Source organism: Mustelus asterias, chromosome 18 (assembly GCF_964213995.1).
Source record: "Mustelus asterias chromosome 18, sMusAst1.hap1.1, whole genome shotgun sequence".
NCBI lineage: Eukaryota > Metazoa > Chordata > Chondrichthyes > Carcharhiniformes > Triakidae > Mustelus > Mustelus asterias.
Genome location: NC_135818.1, coordinates 14,001,007 through 14,024,665, shown reverse-complemented (window position 1 = coordinate 14,024,665; position 23,659 = coordinate 14,001,007). Strand labels below are relative to the sequence as shown.

General features: G+C 43.0%; 1 protein-coding gene across 12 annotated transcripts in view; it reads left to right on the top strand.

The window, feature by feature from the left end:
* sipa1l1 (signal-induced proliferation-associated 1 like 1) overlaps nt 1–23,659 on the top strand; it is a 375,648-nt gene that overhangs the window by 292,015 nt on the left and 59,974 nt on the right. For all 12 annotated transcript variants that reach the window (XM_078233437.1, XM_078233435.1, XM_078233434.1 and 9 more), the window contains one exon: nt 4,387–4,511. In XM_078233437.1, the coding sequence (XP_078089563.1) occupies nt 4,387–4,511 (125 nt within the window). The remainder of the gene's footprint in view (nt 1–4,386; nt 4,512–23,659) is intronic.

The following is a 23,659-nucleotide window of genomic DNA, read 5'->3' as shown; positions in this document are numbered from 1 at the left end:
TCAGATGGATTAAAGAGGCATTTTTTTGTATTCCTCCTGTTGGTTTACTTGAGTACCATTTCAACTTGATGCTTAATTGTGTCAGCAATGATTAGAGGTTATCTGAGTATGATGGAACTGTTTCCACCTTGAGCAGTGAATGTTTTGAGATTCTGTTCCATCCAGTTCTCTATTAAAACTGTAAATCATATGATCACCTCACCAACCCCGAATTAGATTCCTGATTTTCTGCTGAATTATACGTTTGTTTGCTATGGGTACTTATCCTATCTGTTTGGAGTCACTAGGCCCAGGGTGCCCAGAGTAATTTTGCCTAACACTATTACAGCCATGCATGGAAAAGAAACTTGGGATCTGGTCAGCCTGAGTTTAACCTGCACATAGTTCCAGAGGCAAATAGATGGAATAGAACCTGCAAACCTTTTGCACTGGCCAGGCCCATCTTCTGCTCATCTCAAGATTCAGGGGAAGAAATCCTGGACAGGAAAATATTCTCTGGTCCATCCAGTTTGTTCCAACTGCAATGACTTGTGCATCACAATACACCCATTCCCCAGCCAATGCAAAAGCCATATGCAACCTCTTGGGAGAGGCCGAAACACCAGGCCAATAAGCTAGAGGGAAGAGGGTTGCAGAAAGTTTGGTGAGCTCCTTGTTTGAGCTCTTTAGGCAATTAAAATTAGTCCAGGAGATCACTCTCCACCACCCAGTCAGAAACAGGTTCAGCCCTCTCTAAGGAATTCAGCATTTAGTTTAATGATTAATTATTGCTGGTTCTGGGCCCTCTACTTGAGGAAGGATGTCAAGGCCTTGTGGAGGGTGCAGAGGAGATTTACTGGAATAGTTCCAGGAACGAGAGACTTCCATTACGTGGAGAGACTGGAGAAGCTGGGATTGCTCTGCTTAGAGCAGAGAAGATTTTGATATGTGTTCAAAGTAATGAATGGTTTTGATAAGAGTTTTATTCGGGAGAAACTGCTCCACTGATAGGAATGTAGGTTGATGATAATTGGTGAAATGAGGAGAATTTCTTTTACTGAATTAATTGTTATGCACTGCATAAATGTTTGAAGGGGAAAGGTTTACAGAGCTATGGTGAAAGAGCAGAGGGAGTGGACTAATTGAATAGCTCCTTCAAAGAACCAGCACAGCCGCAATGAGTCAAATGGTCTCCTTCTGTGCTGGATTCCATGATTCTAATGCGATCTGATTTGGTAAAATCTGGATTGGACCTTCCTGTATATCACGATTAAACTGTATGCCATCAATTCACCACACAAGCCAGCAATCTGTTCCAAAGACCCACTATTCCAAGGGCGAAAAAACACTGTGATATCTAATCTAGTTTTGACCTTGATAACATGAAATTCTAACCTCTGGTCCTCCCTGGAACACTTAATTGAAACAAGCATGAGCACAACTTATTCTCATCATCATCTAATGGATACTTGCACATTGATGGAAGTAACCTTGTTGCTCAAATGATTATCTTTCTGTTTCTAATGAAGAAATGTCTCTCCCATTTCTATTATCAGACAAATGTATTTATAGAGATGCTTGACTAATGCTGTCTAAACATTACTGATCACTGTGGAATTTGTCAATGAGCTATATAGCCACAGAAGTGTGGGAAAGGACTAGTCTAATGAATAATGTATGCTATGTAAGTTCTTTCTATGAACAGCCACATTAGCCTCACAAACAATTCTTGCATTTTACAAATGGAAATATAGCATTTGTCAAACCCATTAACCTATTCAACTAATCAAAAGAGATCAGTAGAGATGCTGTACTCTTAACTGTTCACAGCATACATTCCACGCTTTTCTTTTTATAAATCTGCCAAATGTTGTACATAATTGTACCATTACTCTGTAATTGCTTCATGTATATTTTAATGATCACGATGTGAATTTGAACTTTCATATGTTCCCAGGAATGCAAATTAACCTTTGAAAAAAACATGCAAAGGAATATTTCTAATATCTTTGTCCCCTTTCCTCCCATGCCAAAAATGTTAAGCAGTATTATTTCAAGTTTCTCTGTCTGAGACCCCCCTCGGCAAAGATTGACACGTTCCCTCACAGCAGCTGACCATAATTCAGAAAAATGGTGTTTGTACTTTCTTCCTTTTGGTAGCTATCATTAAGGCAAATGTTCATTAAAATACAGCAGCAAAAGTAACATGTTGGTGAACAGGCAAACATAGAAACTTGTGTGTGCTTTGACAGCACTGCATAAACCTGGAATCCCCTTGGATTCAATGGTATACCAGAGTATAATGAAACATTTGTACTCGGATAGATTATTTTTATAAATTCATTTCTAGTGCAAGCATACAGGATTCTTGTATCTATACACACACATTTAAACTTTGCAGAAAAATAGGTGCCCTACAATTCAATGTTGCTCTTTGTATGGTGAGATCACATTGTTATGATGATCGACTATTAATGATGGTGTGTTTGGGAACTAAACACCTGGCTCAAATTTTTAGAAATATTAGATTTTACATGTTGAAGATTAAATCAATGGTTGCAAGGTCCTCAACAATGTAAAATTGCTCCAGTCTAAAAGATACATGCCATTCAGAAAAAAAACCTAATAAGAAGTCCATGTCTACTGGCTGAAGGCTATGTTGTTGCACTGAGCAAGTTCTTTGCCATTGCAAACCAAACATACCCAGTTGGAGAATCGCACTGTGTTCAGCAATCATGTTCCAAATCCCATTGTGTGCTTAACATTTGGAAGAAAGGGTTGAATGGGACACCTGTGTTGAGCTATTTCAGTGCATGGCACTTCAGTTATTTGAAAATGTTTCCTTCAAGTATAACACTTTCCATCATTAACTTTACCCAGTGAAAAGCAGGGGGTAAAACATAGTTAGAAGCATCTTAAAGTTATCTTTATTTCTATAGATGATACCAGTTTGTTTTATTGAGTTTGGTGAAAATACAAGAAGTTGGGGATCAACACCAAATAAGGTTTAGGTTGAGTTTAACCAACTTATTTCTTAAAGAATGTCAGCAATCATTTTGCAGGATGTGGACCAAATACTGATTCACTGATCGATCCATCCATCCATCATCATCAAGCTACTTTCATCAGTTTGATCACATTTGTTATCGATAGAAGAACATTTATTTAACCTGTTCATAGGGTGTTGTTAATGCTGCATAGGCCAGCATTATTATTACACAAATTACCCTTGAAGGTGGTGATGAGCCACCTCCTTGAAGCGTTGCAATCCATGTGGTAGAAGCTGGCACCAGGGACAAAAAAAGTAAATGCCTTCTTGCCAATCATGCCCCCACCCTCATTCCTAAGCCCACTGTTATCCTGTGTGATATTAACATTTGGAAGAAGGGGTCAAATGGGACACTGTTGAGCTATTTCAGTGCATGGCACTTCAGTTATTTGAAAATGTTCCATAGGTGCAAAGTTTGGCAGTCTTTATTCCATGCACATATGGGCATAATGTTTGCATGAGGCGTGACGGTGAGTATTGCAGAGTACCTGACCAAAAGGGGCATATCATAAGCCAACTTAATTCTGTCCACACCAACTTCCAGAATATTATTGGATTGGGAGCAGGACCCTGCCTAAGTTTCTCCCCTCTGGGGCACTGAGACCAATTGAGCAGCTGATTGATTTAGTCCACTTGATAGACGTGTAGCAATATGGTTTGTATTGAGATTGTGCAGTGGAGAGATGGCATCCATGCTGTTTAATTGCCATCTTGGTCATGGTCACATCAGGTTTCAAACTTTGTCGACATAGAAAAATGCCTGTTCTCTAAGAAAATTCATCTGCTACATAAGAACATTGGGCCATTATATACTCAAGAATTCAGTCAAGTTGCACTTTATTTGGACTAGTCCAAAAAGTAGTCTGATCATTACTGAATTTATTTGCTTTTTTTTTCATTCGTGACGTGTGGATGTCACTGGCAGGCTAGCATTTATTGCCCATCCCTAGTCCCCCTTGAACTGAGTGGCTTACTCAACCATTTCAGAGGGTAGTTGAGAGTCAACCACATTGCTGTGGCTCTGGACTCGCATGTAGGCCAGACCAGGTAAGGACGGCAGATTTCCTTCCCTAAAGGACATTAGTGAACCAGATGGGTTTTTCCGACAATCGACAATGGTTTCATGGTCATCAGTAGATTCTTGATTCCAGACATTCATTATTGAATTCAAATTCTACCACCTGCCGTGGCGTGATTCAAACCCGGGTCCCCAGAACATTAGTTGAATTCCTGGATTAATAATCTAGCGATAATACCACTAGGCCATTGCCTTCCCTTTATTAAACTGTATACCAGCCGATGAGATTTGTTTATTCGGAATGTAATAATTCTGCTGTCTTTTTGATTTCAATTGTCAGGTTTGGTATGAATCGGCGATCCCCTGGGTCAGTTGATCGTCTGAGCTTTAATGAAGGTGGCGGGAGTGGTAAATCTACACCTATCTGGCAGAGAAGTGAGGATAGCAACATGGAGAAAACAACCGGTTAGTGTGGTTTTGGATGCTATGCTGCAGTAACTAGCTTCTTATAAATGTGGATCGCTTACTGATTCAGCGGTGTTATCATACTATTCCAAATTCAATTGCTACATGCATTATGTGAATAATCCCTTTGATATGATCATACTGACATCCATGCTTTGTTCAAACAAAGAAAAGGGTCCTTTAGTTCTGTTCCAGGCTCGTTCTAATCATTGTACCTCTTGCATAGCTGGTTTTAGAATCATTCTGGTTCAACTACAGAGGCAAATGCAATATAAAGAGGCTCGAGCAATTTCTTATTTCTTAAAATCATATGAACTTGAGAAGGAGGCTAATTGGCCTGTCATGGGCTGTATTTTATGTGCCTTTGCTGAGTGCATTTTGGCCGGGGGAAATGTTAAGTAGGGGGTTGCCCATGGGGTGGTGTGTTCTATGCCCTGACCATTAACTTCCCTCCCCACCAAATAAAACCCCATAATATAGGGGGTGAGCATGTGCCAAAAATTGGCAGCCTGCCCATCATATTCAGATAAGTAATCTTGGATCAATGAAGCTTGTTATCAAGCCAGTTGACCTGATAATATGTTGCCCAAGCCATAAAATGTTTGGCGTGGGCATGCTGATTTTTTAACAAAGTCCTTCAAAGGGCAGGAAGGAAGGGGGGGGGGGCACGGTTTAATCTCCTGGCTCAGTCCTTTGTCAATTGGGAGGGGATCAGACTGCCCCCTCCTTCCTTCGTACCCACCCGCAGCCTTAAATCCATCCCCACCCCTCTTCCTACCCTGCTTAAACCTTCCCTGCCCAAGACTCTGGATTTAGCTGCTCCAGGGATCCATAGGCCGCCTTCTCCTGCAGTGTCCTCACTGGTCACTGACCTGCTCTTAGCGCTGCCAGGACTGATGGAGCTGCTAGCTGATACAATTTGCTGGCAGCTCCAGAGGGTAACATGTCCTCCCTGGCTTTGTAGCTACAGGATGTGGAGCATGTCAGCTCCATGCTGGCTTTCCTTCTGGGAGCTGGGGAGAGCTGTCTGTCACCCTCCAGAGCCCCTGTATTATTCAGCTCTATATATCTCTTGGCTTGTTTTCCCTCCCCACGTGTATTACCTCACACTTCCCCCAGATTGAATTTAATTTGCCACTTGACCAATCCATTAATATCTTCCGATAGTTCACAACATTCTTCCTCACTATTGCACACCCACTTGTCACCTTGTCCCAGGAAAAAGACACAAAAGAAAGTTTCCCAAATGGTGTAATACCAAAACTCAGCAAGGTGAGATCACTCATTCTAATCCACAAAAATTCAATCCCTCCACCACTGGTGCACAGTGCATACCATCTACAAGATGCACTGCAGGAACTCACCAAGGTTCCTTTTGGCAGCACCTTCCAAACCCATAACCACTAGAAGCACAAGAGCAGCAGACACATGGGAACACCACCAGATGAGGATTCTCCTCCAAGTCGCTCATCATCCTGACTTGGAAATACATTGCCATTTCTTCACTGTTGCTGGGTCAAAATCCTGGAACTCCCTCCCTAACAGCACTGTGGGTGTACTTACACCCAAATGCTGGCCTAGCCAGCAAGGCCCACATCCCATAAATGAAGAAAAAACTTCTACTTTTGCACGTCTCATCCCATTTTCCCCAAATCAATTATAGATCAATTGACCATTTGTTAAACAGCCGGTCGAAAAACAGAAAATGCTAAAAATACATAGCATTAGGAAAGAGCAAATTCTAAGGTTGGTGGTGGAGGGATTGAAATTTTGTGGATTGAAATGAGTGATCTCACTTCCCTGAGTTTCGATATTACACCATTTGGGAAACTTTAATTTGTGCGCCTTTTTCCTGGGACAAGGTGAGAACTTTTTTTGGCAAACGTACAGAAAGGGAATGACTGAAGAAAATAGGAAACTGAAAATCAGGATGAATAATTGAACGGAGCTCCTACAATAAAGGCGTTATGAATGGAAATTAGTCAATCAGAGTCGGGATAAAAAGAAGCAAACTGCAAATCCTGAAGTCTTTTTAAAAGGATGTTAAATGGTTGTGTGCAATAGGCTGTCAGCACCTTAAAAAGTATAAAGGCAGGTGAATATTTCAGGTAATGACTATTTTGAATGTTTAATCAAATATTTTGCAATTTGAGAAATGTTATCAAATGGTAAGGTGTAACCTGATTTACTTTCTCCCTCTACTGCTGTAAAGACTTAAAAGCCCAGCCTTATTCAAACAGAGATTGAAAGATTTTTTTTTTAAAAAGGCATTGTGGTGAGCTATATATCATTTCCACCCAGGAATAATATTTGAGCTTAAAGCTGCTATGTGAATTTAATGCTTCATTTCATTTTGAAGGTGAATTTAATGCTTTGCTGCATTTTGAAAGTTTTTTTTTGTAAATTGCTCCATTAGGAGCAGCAGAAGGAAGCTGAGTGATATAAAGCTAGATGGGTAACTCGATCAATGAGTGTAAATCTAGTCCAAAGTTTCATGCTTACCTGCCGTACGTCACAGTAATGCAATTCGATTGCGATATTGTGTTCAACCCATGAAAGGTCCCAGTTGGAATGTTAGTTTATTTTGTTTGTCTCATCATATATGTTTATGAATTCTCCATTATGATTTTTCCAAATGTTCAGGCGGCTGAAGTTTTGGGTAACAGAAAATATGAATGTTAAAATGAGAGTGCTTTCTCGCACAAGGGGATTTTTAATACTGCATAAATTCCCATGCCTCACACCACTTCACAATCACAAGGATTTGAAAGAAAATCACCATTGGCGGAAGGAAGGGGAGAATAAAAAGTAGATAATTTCACATTTTCCTTTTGTCAAGAGGCATTTTCTCCCACTGTGCTTTCTGGTCTAATTCCACATAATTCGCCATCTCTCTCATTGAGTTGATCTCTAGTTTCTTTATGTTCTGCAGTCTTTCTCCTACCTGCTCCATTGATTTGATTTATTATTGTCACATGTATTAGCATACAGTGAAAAGTATCGTTTCTTGCGTGCTATGCAGACAAAACATATCGTTCATAGAGAAGGAAAGGAGAGAGTGCAGAATGTAGTGTTACAGTCATAGCTAGGGTGTCGAGAAAGATCAACTTAATGCAAAGTAGGTCCATTCAAAAGTCTGATGGCAGCAGGAAAGAAGCTGTTCTTGTGTCGGTTGGTACGTGACCTCAGACTTTTGTATCCTTTTCCCGATGGAAGAAGGTGGAAGAGAGAATGTCCGGGGTGCGTGGGGTCCTTAATTATGCTGGCTGCTTTATCAAGGCAGTGGGAAATGTAGACCGAGTCAATGGATGGGAGGCTGGTTTGTGTGATGGATTGGGCTACATTCATGACCTTCTGTAGTTTCTTGCGGTCTTGGGCAGAGCCTTACGATTTGATTTTTGTCAAGTTTTGGTTTCTTCCTGAATTCAGTTTGTTTCCTTCTATATTTACTCAATGTTTGTGTGTCCCAGCTGCAACCACAACATTCAACCTCAGACAACCAGCAAGAAATGATGTAATCCACATTGTGGCATACCACATTTTCCATAATTTGTCCTTCAAGATAAGCATCTGCATTTGTAAGCTGTGCAATGTACACCACTTCAGTAGTTCCCATTAAATCTAACCTTGTCTGATGTCCATTTTAGAGTAGTTTTCAAGCTACAAGACATTTCATTGTGTAAATCAAGACATTTCAATGTAACAAGATACTGTACAGATAGGAGTTTTTTTTTAAGGTAACTTGAGAGCTAGAGAGTTAAGACAATATTCTGAGCAGCACCTACCATGGTTGTACTGTATAGTTGGAGAAGCATGAAGTTAATTGACTTCTAGTCAGGATGTTACTACTGCTGGCAGTTTCGTACCCAGCAATTATGACCAGGGGGATGCTGCATTGGACAAGTGGATCATTTCAACACTCAAATCTCATCTAGGTGATCGACAATGACCATCTGCTTGCGGTTTATGCAACTTACTCCCAGCAAAGTAAGCAAAGATAATAAAAACAGGAAATGCTGGGAAATCCCAGCAGCTCTGGCAGCCTCTGTGGAGAGAAAAACAGACTTAGCTTAATGTTTAGGGTTAGTAATATTTTCTTTTGGAACTTTGGTGTCAAAGAAGTCATCTTGGACTTGAAACATTAACCCTGTTTACTGTCTCCACCGATGCTGCCAGACCTATTGAGCTTTTCTATCCATCACTCTTTATTTCAGGTTTCCAGCATCCGCGGTAGTTTGCTGTCATTGCAGTAAGCACAGTAAGAGTTTTAACAACACCAGGTTAAAGTCCAACAGGTTTATTTGGTAGCAAATGCCATTAGCTTTCGGAGCGCTGCTCCTTCGTCAGATGGAGTGGATATCTGCTCTCAAACAGGGCACACAAAATCAAGTTACAGAATACTGATTAGAATGCGAATCTCTACAGCCAACCAGGTCTTAAAGATAAAGATCCAAGGCGCCCTTCACGACACACGACAGTGCAGAGTCGCTGAGCAGAAATTGACAGCCAAGTTCCGCACGCATGAGGACGGCCCAAACCGGGATCCAGGATTTGGTTTGGATCCCGGGTTGGGCCGTCCTCATGTGCACGGAACTTGGCTGTCAGTTTCTGCTCAGCAACTCTGCGCTACCAAATAAACCTGTTGGACTTTAACCTGGTGTTGTTAAAACTCTTACTGTGTTTACCCCATTCCAATGCCTGCATCTCCACATCGTTGCAGTAAGCAACAGCTTTGCTTCTTCAGTGTTCTGGTGCAAAGATACAAATGAGGAAGCAATTGCAGTCCAATCCCAAATCCGAAACACAATTTATTCTTTTGTTTCCTGCTTGATTTGGAGTGCAGAGAAACCTTTTTCCATCAGAGGAACTTTACCAGTGTAAAGTGATGGGATATCACTCTCAAGGGTAAAGTGAACAGCTCAATTCAGAATTTTAAAAAACTCTGATGAGAATATAGCCGAATTCATTTGTTTACATGTAATATTCCAATGATGTATGCTGATCGTCACCAGCTCTCTTGACCCACCTCCCCACACTCTGATTTGTCAAACTGTTTGACCGACACCCAGCACTGGATGAGCAGAAATTTCCACCAACTTAATATTTGGAAGAGAAGGCTTGTCTTCAGTCTCAGCTGCAAATCTCTTTTCACTGATTCCATCCCTCTTCCTGCAACTGTGCTAGGACTTGAAACAAACGGTTTGCAACCTTGGTGTCATGTTTGGGCATCCTCTCCGTCAATGAGACAGACTTCTTCCACCTCCATAAGATCACCCGACTGCACCCCCCTATCAGAAGTTGGAACCCATATTGATGCCTTTGTTAGCCCTAGACTTGATTATTCCAATATTTTCCTGGACAGTCTCCCATCTTCCCTTCTGCGTAAGCTTGAGCTCATCCAAAACTCTAATGCTCAAATCATAATTTACATTAAATCAGTCACAGCTGAATGCTGGACTCCAGGTAGGGTATTACTAAATCTCTGTACAACTGAAGGATTGTCTCCTCACTTCTTCTGTATTCCAGACCCCTTAAGATAAAGGAAAACATTCCATTAGCCCTCTGATTTATATAGCTGTACACTCCTTTTTCAGTGATTTGTGCATTTGGACACCTAAATCCCCTTGCAAATCCACAGCTCCTAGTCTCTGAGTATTGAGAACATATTCCAATTTGTCCTTTTTGGCTGCCTTAAAAATTCCTCTTAACTTGATGTCATCTGCAGACTTGGATGTGCAGCCCTCTAATCCCTTATGGGGGAGGGGGGGGGAGGGGTGGGTGGGATCCATCTCACCCAGCCGCCCACCAATAGAATAATTTATTCATACATTAACTCTGGAAGGATCTACTACTATATCAATCATGCAACACATGCCCAAGAAGGGTACAATTGAGGCCAGTAGTGCACTTTCCTGGATATTATAATCAAACTGAATAGTTAAAAGTTCACATATCTTTGGGAGTCCAATGAAGGATGGAGTTTTCCCACTGGAATCAAAATTCAGGTGAATTCAAATATCTGGGGCCAAACCTGGATTATCTGCTGTGTGCCTTTGAATTAAAACTGTTCAGATTGTGCGGACAGTTGTAACCGGAGATACCTCTGCTTGTAACCTGACATCCAATTTCTTGCAGGTAAGTTCTGAGCTATTCGAAACAGATTGTGGGAGGGTGACACAGACTTTCTTTGCAGCTGTGATGTTGGTGGTGGTATTTCTATTCCGTAACCACATGAAGCTGCCAATCAAGCTGTTGAATTAACAGGCACCCCTCTGTGAAAATGTTAAATTGTGAAATCAGTCATGCAGCACAAATCCTATAATAAAATCCTCAGGTTTATATCAAAAGATAGTTAAATAGCGGACACCGCTTTTTAAGATAAAAACTCTACACATTTTTAAAAACATAAATCCCAGCAAAGTTAAATTCCTTGACAGCTTTGATAGTTCTTTAACAGCTTGGCAGTTCTGTGACAGCTTTCTGTCAACATCCTTGGGGTTACCATAGACCAGAAACTCGACTGGACTCCCACGTAAGCACAGTGGCTACAAGAGCAGGTCAGAGGCTACGAATACTGTGGCGAGTAACTCACCCCCCCGACGACTCAAAGCCTATTCACCATCCACAAGGCACAAGCCAGGAGTGATGGAATATTCCTCACTTGCCTGGATGGGTGTACCATCAACAACGCTCAGGAAGCTTGACACCATCTAGGACAGAGCAGCTCGCTTGATTGGCACCACATCTGCAAACATCCACTCCCTCCATCACCGACAGTCACTAGCAGCAGTGTGCTATCTACAAGATGCACTGAAGAAATTCATCAAAGATCCTTAGACAGCATCTTCCAAACCCACGACCATTTCCATCTAGAAAGACAAAGGCAGCAGATACATGGGAACACACCACCTGCAAGTTCCCCTCCAAGTCATTCACCATCCTGACTTGGAAATATATCGCAGTTCGTTTGCAGTCGCTGGGTCAAAATCCTGGAATTCCCTCCCTAACGGCATTGTGGGTCAACCCACAGCATATGGACAGCAGAATTTTGAGAAGGCAACTCATCACCACCACCTCAACGGCAACTAGGGATGGACAATAAATGCTGGCCAGCCAACGATACCTATGTCCCATGCAGAAATAAAAAAAGCTTGACAGTTCCAATGCATTTATGCACTTTTGACATGCATTCCCAAAGGACACATGACCTAACCAAAGGGTGCCTTATCTCTTCCAAAGATTGGGTGGCATGGTGGCACAGTGGTTAGCACTGCTGCCTCACAGCGCCAGGGACCTGGGTTCAATTCCAGCCTTGGCTCGCTATCTGTGTGGAGTCTGCACGTTCTCTCTCTGTCTGCATGGTTTCCTCTGGGTGCTCTGGTTTCCTCCCACAGTCCAACGATGTGCGGGTTAGGTTGATTGGCCATGTTCAATTAACCCTAGTGTCAGGAGATTAGCAGGGTAAATATATGGGGTTACAGGAATAGGGCCTGGGTGGGATTGTGGTCAGTGCAGAATCGATGGGCCGAATGACTTCCTTCTGTACTGTGGGCATTCTATGATTCTATGCCCTATGACCATGTCCAAAGAGGTACTTTATTTCTCCAAAAGTATACTCCAGCTATCCAAACTAAGTCTCGCAACACCAGGTTAAAGTCCAACACTTGGCAGCACAAGCTTTTGCAGTCTCGCTCCTTCATCAGGTGAGTGAGGAGTTGTGTTCACAAACAGGGCGTATACAGACGCATCAGTCTCGCAGCGGACACAGAGGAATTCATCAGTCGAATGAGGCTGCGGGAGTTCTTCCACAAACACCAAGAGGCCAACAGCGAACACAATGAGACAGCCAATGAACCGGAATAGCCGACAGAAAGATCCACAGTGCAGCAACTGAAAAGGAAAGAGTCGAATTGGGCCCCTCCGGAAGACCACTGCCTGGGACTCGACATGTATGTTCAAGCCGTCAGGAGATGTGTCAATGCCAGATTCATCAGCTGCACTCACAAGACAGCCCCGAACGTCACCCAAGCACAACGCAATGCCATCTGCGCTCCCAAGGACAACCACAACATTGTCATCAAACCAGCAGACAAAAGAGGGGCCACTGTCATACTGAACAGAACAGATTACTGCAAAGAAGTGTACCGACAACTGAACAACGAGGAACAGTACAGACAGTTACCCGCAGATCCGACCAAAGAACACACCTGTCAACGCAACAGACTGACCAAGACCTTTGATCCAGGCCTTCAGAGCACCCTCCGTGCTCTCATCCCACGTACTCCCCGCATTGGAGATCTCTACTGCCTCCCAAAGCTACACAAGGCCAACACACCCAGCCGTTCCATCGTATCAGGTAATGGAACCCTGTGTGAGAACCTCTCCGACTACATCGAGGGCCATCTTGAAACCTATTGTACAAAGAATCCCGAGCTTCTGTCGCAACACTACGGACTTCCTACAGAAACTCAGCACGCATGGAGCAGTTGAATCAGGAGCACTCCTCTTCACAATGGATGTCTCGGCACTCTACACCAGCATCCCCCACAACGACAGCATTGCTGCAACTGCCTCAGTACTCAACGCCAACAACTGCCAATCTCCAGATGCAATTCTACAACTCATCCGCTTCATCCTGGACCACAATGTCTTCACCTCCAACAACCTGTTCTTCATCCAGACACACGGAACAGCCATGGGGACCAAATTCGCACCTCAATATGCCAACATCTTCATGCACAGGTTTGAACAAGACCTCTTCACCGCACAGGACCTTCAGCCGATGCTATACACTAGATACATCGATGACATTTTCTTCCTTTGGACTCATGGTGAACAATCATTGAAACAACTATATGATGACATCAACAAGTTCCATCCCACCATCAGACTCACCATGGACTGCTCTCTGGAATCACTTGTATTCATGGACATACGCATCTCCATCAAGGACGGTCACCTCAGCACTTCACTGTACCGCAAGCCCACGGATAACCTCACGATGCTCCAGCTTCCACCCTAAACACATTAAAGAAGCCATCCCCTATGGACAAGCCCTCCGTATACACAGGATCTGCTCAGATGAGGAGGATCGCAACAGACATCTACAGATGCTGAAAGATGCCCTCGTAAGAACAGGAAATGGTGCTCGACTCATCGATCGACAGTTCTGACACGCCACAGCGAAAAACCGCACTGACCTCCTCGGAAGACAAACACAGGACACAGGGACAGAGTACCCTTCGTCGTCCAGTACTTCCCCGGAGCGGAGAAGCTACGACATCTTCTCCGGAGCCTTCAACATGTCATCGATGAAGACGAACATCTCGCCAAGGCCATCCCCACACCCCCACTTCTTGCCTTCAAACAGGCCATTGTCCACCGCAAACTACCCAGCCTTCAGGAGAACAGTGACGACACCACACAACCCTGCAAGACGTGCCGGATCATCGACACGGATGCCATCATCTCACGTGAGAACACCATCCACCAGGTACACGGTACATACACTTGCAACTTGGCCAACGTTGTCTACTTGATAAGCTGCAGGAAAGGATGTCCTGAGGCATGGTACATTGGGGAGACCATGCAGACGCTACGATACCGCATGAATAAACACCGCTTGACAATCACCAGGCAGGAGTGTTCCCTTCCAGTTGGGGAACACTTCAGCAGTCACAGGCATTTGGCCTCTGATCTTCGGGTAAGCGTTCTCTAAGGTGGCCTTCACAACACATGACAACGCAGAATCGTCTGAGCAGAAACTGATAGTCAAGTTCCGCACACGAAGACGGCCTCAACCGGGATCTTGGGTTCATGTCACACTAATCTCACTAACTCACCTGGCTGGAGACAATACACACCTCTTTAACCTGCGCTTGGCCCTCTCTCCACTCACATTGTCTGTACCCTTAAGACTTGATTACCTATAAAGACTCGCATTCCAACCATTATCTTGTAAATTGAGCTTGTGTCTGTATATGCCCTGTTTGTGAACACAACTCCTCACTCACCTGATGAAGGAGCGAGACTCCGAAAGCTTGTGCTGCCAAATAAACCTGTTGTTCTTTAACCTGGTTTTGTGAGACCTCTTACTGTGCTTACCCCAGTCCAATGCCAGCATCTCCACATCATATCCAAACTAATTCACAGCATCCAGACCTGCTTCTACCTGGTCTAATCCACACGCTTTGAGCTTCAGGCACCAACCTACCTCACCAAAATAAACGCAGGTTGATGCAACTGCTGGTTTATATGTCACTTCATCTCCCCCCCCCCCCCCCCCCCCAACCTGTGAAAGTAGCAGAGATGTGGAGATGCCCGCGTTGGACTGGGGTAAACACAGTAAGAAGTTTAACAACACCAGGTTAAAGTCCAACAGGTTTTGTTTTGTTTCTTAAAGACTTGATTAGCTGTAAGTATTCGCATTCCAACCATTATTCATGTAAATTGAGTCTCTCTTTATATGCCCTGTTTGTGAACAGAATTCCCACTCACCTGAAGAAGGGGCTTGGAGCTCCGAAAGCTTGTGTGGCTTTTGCTACCAAATAAACCTGTTGGACTTTAACCTGGTGTTGTTAAACTTCTTACTGAAAATAGCAGAGGCTAGGTTCACTGGATTTAAGCCTCTCTGCCTGCGCAAAAATTCAGGCCTTGGTTTTGATAGCACTCTTTTGTTATGCTGCAGACCTGGAGACAGAGTGTCTGGGAATATGTTGTCTTGTGTTTTGAAAAAAGCCTTGACCCATGCATGTGTGAAATTCCACAGAAGAGTGCTGTTGAGTTATGCCCATTCAAGGGAGACATTATAATCCAATTTGGGACTTTCCAGAAAGTTTGCTAGGCTATTGAAGTTGCAAAGGTCAGGTGACCCCCGCAACAGCCATCTTGCAATTCATTGGGGCCCATTTAAAAAGGGATACAATTTTTAAAATTGTAGTAATTGGCACAAACCATTAATATGTAAAAGTTCTGAAGCTTGTCACATTCTGACAAGAATGTTCTTAATGCCTACTCTTTTCTGTCGCTTACCTCCAAAACAATTACCAACACATGTCACAAGGTAAGTACTAGTTCAGTGCACTTTTATATTTGCTAATCATCTCTTGTGTAGAATCTTTTCAAGTGTCTTCTGGAAGTGTATATAGACAACATTTATGGATACTCTGATCTACCATGTTAATGATCTCATTGAAAAGTTCAACTTCAATTAGTCTGATGTGACGCATATCAGAGATCCATCATGACTCCTCTGCTCAGCGCACACTGGTCTAAGTGCTTGATCACAGACTCAAATATTGAAGGTCAAAGAAGTGCAGGGTCAAAGATGTTTTGATGTTGTGCATAATCATATATTACCCATTCTGATCAGGATAACTTGCGTGCAGAAAATGGCATTCTTCACTTCCTTGTAGAGTTTTTTGTAAATATTCAGCCCCCAAGCACCAAATTATGTCATACGCTCTAGTTGATATTTGTAGGATGTTGCATAACAACAGAAAACATGTCCTTGCCAGTTGCTATTGAGAAGCTTTGAATGCAGGCTAAGAACAGGTAATTTCAAGGTTGAAAAGCAGGGACAGTATAGATGACTTGGATGTGGACATTAAAATCGGAAGGATGTAATGGTGATCACTAATTGTGTATCTATTATATTTGAGAAATGAAATATTTTTGTTGAGAAAAATCTATTAACTCATTCAAGTGACGAGATCAGTTTTAATTGATCCACTTCTTCATGGGCAATACAAATGCGATCGTCTTTGAAAAGACTATCCTATCAAGCTTTATAGTTAAGTTGAAGTGTTTTGGTGAATGTCTTGCAATTTGTGCAGTGACTTTTGAGAGATTTCCAAGCATGGTTGGGCCTTTGATTCAAGTTTTAGTTGAAGTGCAAATGCAGCAAAGCACCAAGTGCTAAAACGTGCCAGCAGCCTGAACTAATTCCAAATATTTGAAAGCTGTGCTGTTGCCAAAAAGGGCCTTGTCTTCATTTCCATATTAAACGAGTTTCTTGTTGCATGCAGTGTTCTCGTGTTCTCTTTCGTTTTTCTTTTTCTCTTTTCTCTTCCCTGACCCACCATCTGTTCTGTCTGTAAAAGCGTGTCATTATCATGTGCATCAAATTGTAGTGTGTTCGACAGGGTATAGTTTAGCTCTGAAGATTCATGGTAATTGTGATGACAATAATGGACGTGAAACCGCCCATCCCCCTGCTGCGTATCCATGGCCATCAAAGTAACTCCTGCAACACCCAGGAACTAATGACGCAAGTTTATTTTTTAAACGGGGCTCGAAATCAGTGAACTTGGGTGAAATCAACAGTGCCATCCATTAAATTGTACGATTGACACTGAGATCCAGCAAAGTGTTTGCGTGTTCACCTCCCTTTCTTGTGTTTTAACCATCTGACCCGTTACACTGCTGAGAAGCACAGTTTTCTAATCAAGTACATTGGCTCTGATCTATTAAATCCCAAACTTATCTAGTTGTAGATAATGAACCTTGCAATGTGGTTCCTAAATGTTCATCATTATGCTCAGTAAATCAGATGCCTGCAGAAGGAGCCCCAATGGTTTTAAACCCAAGACACACCAGCATTTTTCATGAAAGAAAGTGATGTTTTATATATGTTCTGGTAAAGGGCCGACATCCAGTATGTGTAGTTTTGTTTCATTTATGTCTCTTGGTATCTCAGATTTGTTTTCTGTAGAATTTACCAGTTCTGAAACTGGCTGTGAAGTAGAGTTTGCTTTCCACCAATTTGCAGTCGTGATGAGCATTGCATATACCTCTAGAAATATTCAATTGAATTTCGCTTTGTTGTCCATACAAAAATTAATTTTGGATTCATTCAAAATTTACATATGAATTAATCGTGACAAAAATAAAAGAAAATTTACCCTATCGCAGAGGTTCAACTTTACCTATTTAATCTATTAAAAAAAAAATTTCGTACATTAAATCAGCCAGTGAGTTCCACCATTAGTGCATATCCTCACCCATTCATCCAACTCCTGTTAAAAGCTCTTAAAGAAAAGGGCAAAGACAAGTTAAAGAACCGATTTGTCCTGCTTCTGAGGGATTGTAGCCTTTTCCCTGAACGCATTCAACAGTCCTCCTGAAACGAGGGGTGATTCTTATTGCTCATGGCCCTTGTCACTTTTGTTAGAATTCTTTAAGTGCAGTGCAGATTTTGTCAAGAAAGATCTGTTCATCAAATAACCTTCCTGCCTAGTTCAGTAATCTCTGCATCCTTAGAGTCTACTTTCCTAAGACCACAGCACCAGGGGAGACATCCAAAAAGGATAGCGCGCACAATTACAGCTGTGCAGAAGAGTCTCATGATTGTTGGATTTATCAAAGCATTTAAATTTACTCTCAGCCATGAAGAAACTGTACATTGGCTGAATGGCACTTTTCCCTGGATGGTAAAAATTGGAAATGGACCGTCTCAAATATCTTATCCCACATAGAATAAAACGTTTATTAATTCACTAACTCAGTGTTATTACTGTACATAACTCTCATACTATGGCTCAAATTGAACTGTTACTTTCAGCAGTGAGTTGTGTGATTTTAATTTTGTATTGGAACTATTAAATGCTACAGAATTCACAATTAAACATGTTAACCAGCAATGATAAACCAAAAGACACGGACCAATACTAAAATAGTACGCATCCTGCACTGAGCCTTCTACTCTGTTTCTGTTTGGAGAGCATGCAGGGTAATTCTGCAGTCTCCGGGTTTGCTTAATGTCTTTATTACACTCCATGTGTAGGGATGGTGCTCCTTTAAGATTATTCCTACGACAGCCAAAAAAGATTAGGCATGCTATTTCTTGCATTTTCCTGAATACCACCTCTAGTTGGACTTGACTAGTTGTTCCTGCCAAGTGGTGTGGGCACCTTCACTACCGTACACAATAGCAAAACATAGAATACTTCAGCAAAAATGCTTTACAGTTCTCACTCTGAAGTTTGGCAAGTGTTAAATGATGCATAGTGTTGTGTTGTGGGAAAATCACCACTCGGAGTCAGACTTAAAGATTCAACATGCAGTTTTATCGGACAAAGCTTTGGGAGAAGCGCTGGGCTCGCCGCAGTGCGCGCAGTCACCTTCTCAACTTTACAATGGCAGTTGAGCATCTTTATACAATTTCAAATAATAGACAAGGATGGACATTAGCCGTTAGCACATCGTTATACATAGAGTAGATACATTTTATGCATTTATTTCCCCCATCAAAGACTGATCTCGTTACAAAAACTCATTGTTTTGGTTCTGCTTTATTCAAGCTAAGGTGCCTCAAGGTCTGATCTGTTTCCTGCAGCAATTTAAACACTAACAGGTTTTAACTTGCTGTGCAATGTCTGTGCCCAAGTCAGCACATCTTAATGTCTTTTCCCAGAGTCCATTTTGTGCCAGGTAACCATCTTGTGTCCTTTAATTTTGATTTTATTCCAACAACTCCCCCTTTTGGTCAAGATTATGATTTAATAATCCGATGGACCAACAATAGCAGCATCGTGGGTCCGGCAATTGATATGCCTGACTCACAACCAACAGGTCACGTGTTCACAGGTAGACGTCCACCTTCTCGCTCTTTCTTTCATCATCGTTGTCCTTGGTGTCTTCGGGAGTTCCCATCAGGTGTTCTTCTTCGATGACCACACTGGCTCCTGGCACAATCCGAGTCATCATTACTTTGCAGCAGACATTAAGACATCCGATAATTAGGCAACAGACAATTATTATTGCAACGAGAATGATCAGTCCATGCATTAAATAGGCCTTCGTGACACACGACAGCGCAGAGTCGCTGAGCAGAAACTGATAGCCAAGTTCCGCACACATGAGGACGGCCTCAACCGGGATATTGGGTTCATGTCACACTATTTGTAACCCCCACAGTTGCCTAGACCTGCAGAGTTTCACTGGCTGTCTTGTCTGGAGACAATACACATCTTTTTAGCCTGTCTTGATGCTCTCTCCACTCACATTGTTTTGTTTCTTAAAGACTTGATTAGTTGTAAGTATTCGCATTCCAACCATTATTCATGTAAATTGAGTCTCTCTTTATATGCCCTGTTTGTGAACAGAATTCCCACTCACCTGAAGAAGGGGCTTGGAGCTCCGAAAGCTTGTGTGGCTTTTGCTACCAAATAAACCTGTTGGACTTTAACCTGGTGTTGTTAAACTTCTTATTAAATAGGATCCCCAGGATCCCCCCCCACTAACCATTCGAGCCAGCTATTCCCCTTTTTGGGGCCTTGTCTAAAGTCATCGAGCTGCTTTCTTATTATTAATGGCTTGGGTGATGATGTAAGATTCATTTGTAACATGCGTTATACATTTGTCTCCTATTAGTGTGCGTACTCCCTCCTGTTGGGCTAACTGATAGCCTACGGCATAGCGGGTCTGCTGCGCGTATAATCTTAATTCAGCCAATTCTTGGTTGACAGCCTCCAATGCCTTTGATGTACTGTTTCCCAGGATGGTTAAACCCCCCCCCGAGACAGGGTCCCAAGGAACCCGTAGCCGAGTGACGATCCCAGTGTGGTCGGGACTTCCCAATCGGCACAGAATTCCTTGCTGATGGCCCGTGTCACTATCTTTCTCCAGATATGTCCCCTTTGAGGGAATGGAACAGTGAGTCGTCCTATTGTCCCCACTGCAAAAAGGATCGGGAGGGTTGGGTGTTGCTGTCGTGAAGGTGCCGTTGAGGAGGAACACAAATCTCTTCTTGGCCCGGTAGCATTTAATATCCCGGTTATTGGTTTGTGTATACCACCAATTGCTTGGTTCACTTGACTCCCTGTCTGATCCTAACACTTGGTAGGTATCAAACGGGTATGTCCATTCGGCTGAGTTGACATGAGTCCCATTACACTGACCACAAATGAACTGCCTCCCCGCAGTTACGTTCAGGCATCTCTGCTCATTACAGGTACAAGTAAACTGGCCTCTATTTACCCGACAGTGCTGATGGACACACTGCGTCTGTACACAGGAAACATTCTTGGGGACCAAGGCAGATCACATCCCCATCCCTGCCCCGAGAAGCAAAGCGGGTAGCTTGCATCATCTGGGCATACTCTTCCTCCCACTCCCTGGAACCCCCTGCACACAGGATCTGTGGGATTTATAAGTTCCACACATCTTCCCTGTATACCCCTTTTATATTTGCCTATTTGTCCTTTACAGGGTGCGTCTGAGGTATCTGCCGTATATAAGTCATGGGGGGTCCACCCAGGGGTGGCCACAAATAGGGCCGCTACAGATTGGGCTAGCAGGTAACACACGGTTCGATTACCGTGTAAATGTACATGAGCCTTGTAGAATAAGTTATTCTCTAGCCCAGTCAACTTTACCATCGCGACAACATAGAGTAATGCAATCATATACGCGATCTTAGACATGTTCTCAACAGGCAAGTATCAATCTTATTACTTTATGTTAACAACTTTCCAAAGGCTATATTGCCAACCCGAACACGTCAGTTAATCTTGCTTGTAGTCGTCACCTGTTTTGGGGAAAGCACTCTGGTCACTTTAATATCCATTCATTCATTTCTTTGTATAATTTCAGTTGGGTCCAATGTTTCCATACACCTTTCCCCCTTATGTCCAGACTGGCACAGGTATCTCCACTAATTATGACCTCATATGGCCCATTCCATTTTGGTGCAAATCCTGGTTTTTCAGATACTGTTTTTACCAAGACGTGACTTCCCGCTGTTGGGACGTCAGGGAGCATTTCAAGCTCTCTCTGTGCATCTCTTCCTTCCTGATTATCCTTTACTAATTTACGCATCCCTTTTAGTTGGGTGCTTAGTTCCAAAACATACCATTTAATTTTGTCTTTTAGTGGACCTACATCGGCCCCACCTGTTATGCTTTCTGGTAATTGCATCGCCCTTTCTGTCATTAGTTCATAAGGGGTTAATCCGGTTGTCCGGTTTGTCGTGGCTCTTAATGTCATTAATATAGTCGGTAATACTTCTGTCCATGTTTTTCCTGACGTTTGCATGGCCTTGGCCAGGGCATTCTTGAAGGTTCTGTTCATGCATTCCACCATTCCAGAACTCTGCGGGTGGTAAGGGATGTGGAATTTTTGTTTTATTCCCATCAGTTGGCACACTGTTTTTACCACCTTTCCGGAGAAGTGTGTCCCTTGATCTGAATCAATTTGTATGGGTATTCCCCATCTAGAGATTACCTCCTCCACTAATATTCTAGCCACCATGGTAGCAGTACAATTTTTAGTAGGGAACGCTTCTACCCACCTGGTAAACTGGTCTATAATGACCAAACAAGAGGTTTTACCGTGGGATTGTGGTAGTGGCCCTGTGAAATCTATTTGCAGATGTTCCCAGGGCCCCTTTCGTCGGGGCTGGTGTCCCATCTTAATCTTTATGGGTCGATCGGGGTTGTATTACGCGCATGTCACACATCGGTGACAATGTCGGGCTATGTCCCTTCCCATTCCTTTCCACCACCATTCTTTTCCTATACTAATTGTCATGGCCTCTCTTCCCGCATGTGAGAGTCCATGGTGTAGTTCCAAGAGGGTGTTTTGTATGCACTCCGGTGCCATTACCTTATCATTTCATCTCCAAACATTATCAATCCCTCTGCTCGCTCCCTGTGCTTCCCACTTACCCTTTTCCTCTTTCAAGGTATCCTCGTTTAAGTCCCGAATATCTATTTCGTCTCCTGTCTAGCCCGTTACTGCTGTTGGCAGCTCGGAAACTGCCTCCTGCTCTAACGCTAATTGTGCTGCTCTATCTGCGGCTTGGTTCCCTTTGTAATTTAACCAATCTGGGTTATCCCTTTCTGGTTCCTTCTGATGCGCTTTAATTTTTATTACTGCCGCTTCTCGGGGTTTTTCGCTGGCTTTTAGTAATGCCTCGATCCTTTGTTGGTGTTTAATAGGAGTTCCTCCCATGGTTAAAAACCCCCTTCTACTCCATGCCGTCATATAATCGTGTATTACCCCGAATGCGTACCTACTACCGGTATATATGTTTACCGTTTTTCCTTCAGACAATTCTAGTGCCTTTGTGAGTGCCACTAGTTCCGCCACCTGCGCGGATAGACCTCCGTCAATTCTTTCTGACTTTACCGTTTCCAATTTGTCATTTACTACTGCCCACCCTGTCCAGGGTGATCCCTCCACGTATTTACGTGAGCCATCTACAAAAAGGGTCTCCTCAGCTGTTGCTAAAGGTACATCCTTTACCTGACCACCTCCTTTATCCATATCTACGTCTCCACAGTTATGTGGTTCTCCTGTATCCAAAATTCCTTCTGCTGGGTTATCTCCTGTGTCCCTTACTATTATAGCTGATTTGCCGGGAGGTAGGAGGATGGCTTCCCATTTAGCCCTTCTCATGTTTGAGACAGACCTTAACTTTCCTGTATTTAGCAGTTACACCAAGGTGTGTTTGGTGTGGAGGATTATATTTCCTGTCATTACTATCGGTTCGCTAACCTTTACGGCCCAGGCGGCGCAATCTAAGGCGGCTATGCACCTCGGCAGTCCGGTAACTACCGGCCCTTCTGCTGTTGAATAGTAACCTATGGGTCTCCGTTTATCAAGACAATACACATCTTTTTAGCCTGTCTTGATGCTCTCTCCACTCATGTTCTTTTGTTTCTTAAAGACTTGATTAGTTGTAAGTATTCGCATTCCAACCATTATTCATGTAAATTGAGTTTGTGTCTTTATATGCTCTGTTTGTGAACAGAATTTCCACTCACCTGAAGGAGGGGCTTGGAGCTCCGAAAGCTTGTGTGGCTTTTACTACCAAATAAACCTGTTGAACTTTAACCTGGTGTTGTTAAACTTCTTTCTCCGTTTATCGCCATGATCTTGCGTTACTATTGCAGAGTAGAACCCCCCTTCATTATTGCAGAGTATGTGGAAATCTTTATCGGAATCGGGTGGTCCCAGTCCGGGGGCTGATATCACTTTTGCCTTTAATTTATTATAGGCCTCTTCTTGTTCAGGTCCCCATTCTACGGAGTTTAAAGCTGGCTTCCCCCCTTTTAACTAGTCTCTGTATAGGCTCTGCCAATTTTGCGAATTCGGGGATAAAACTAAAGCTATAATTAAATAGTCCCAGCACCTTCCTGACTCCT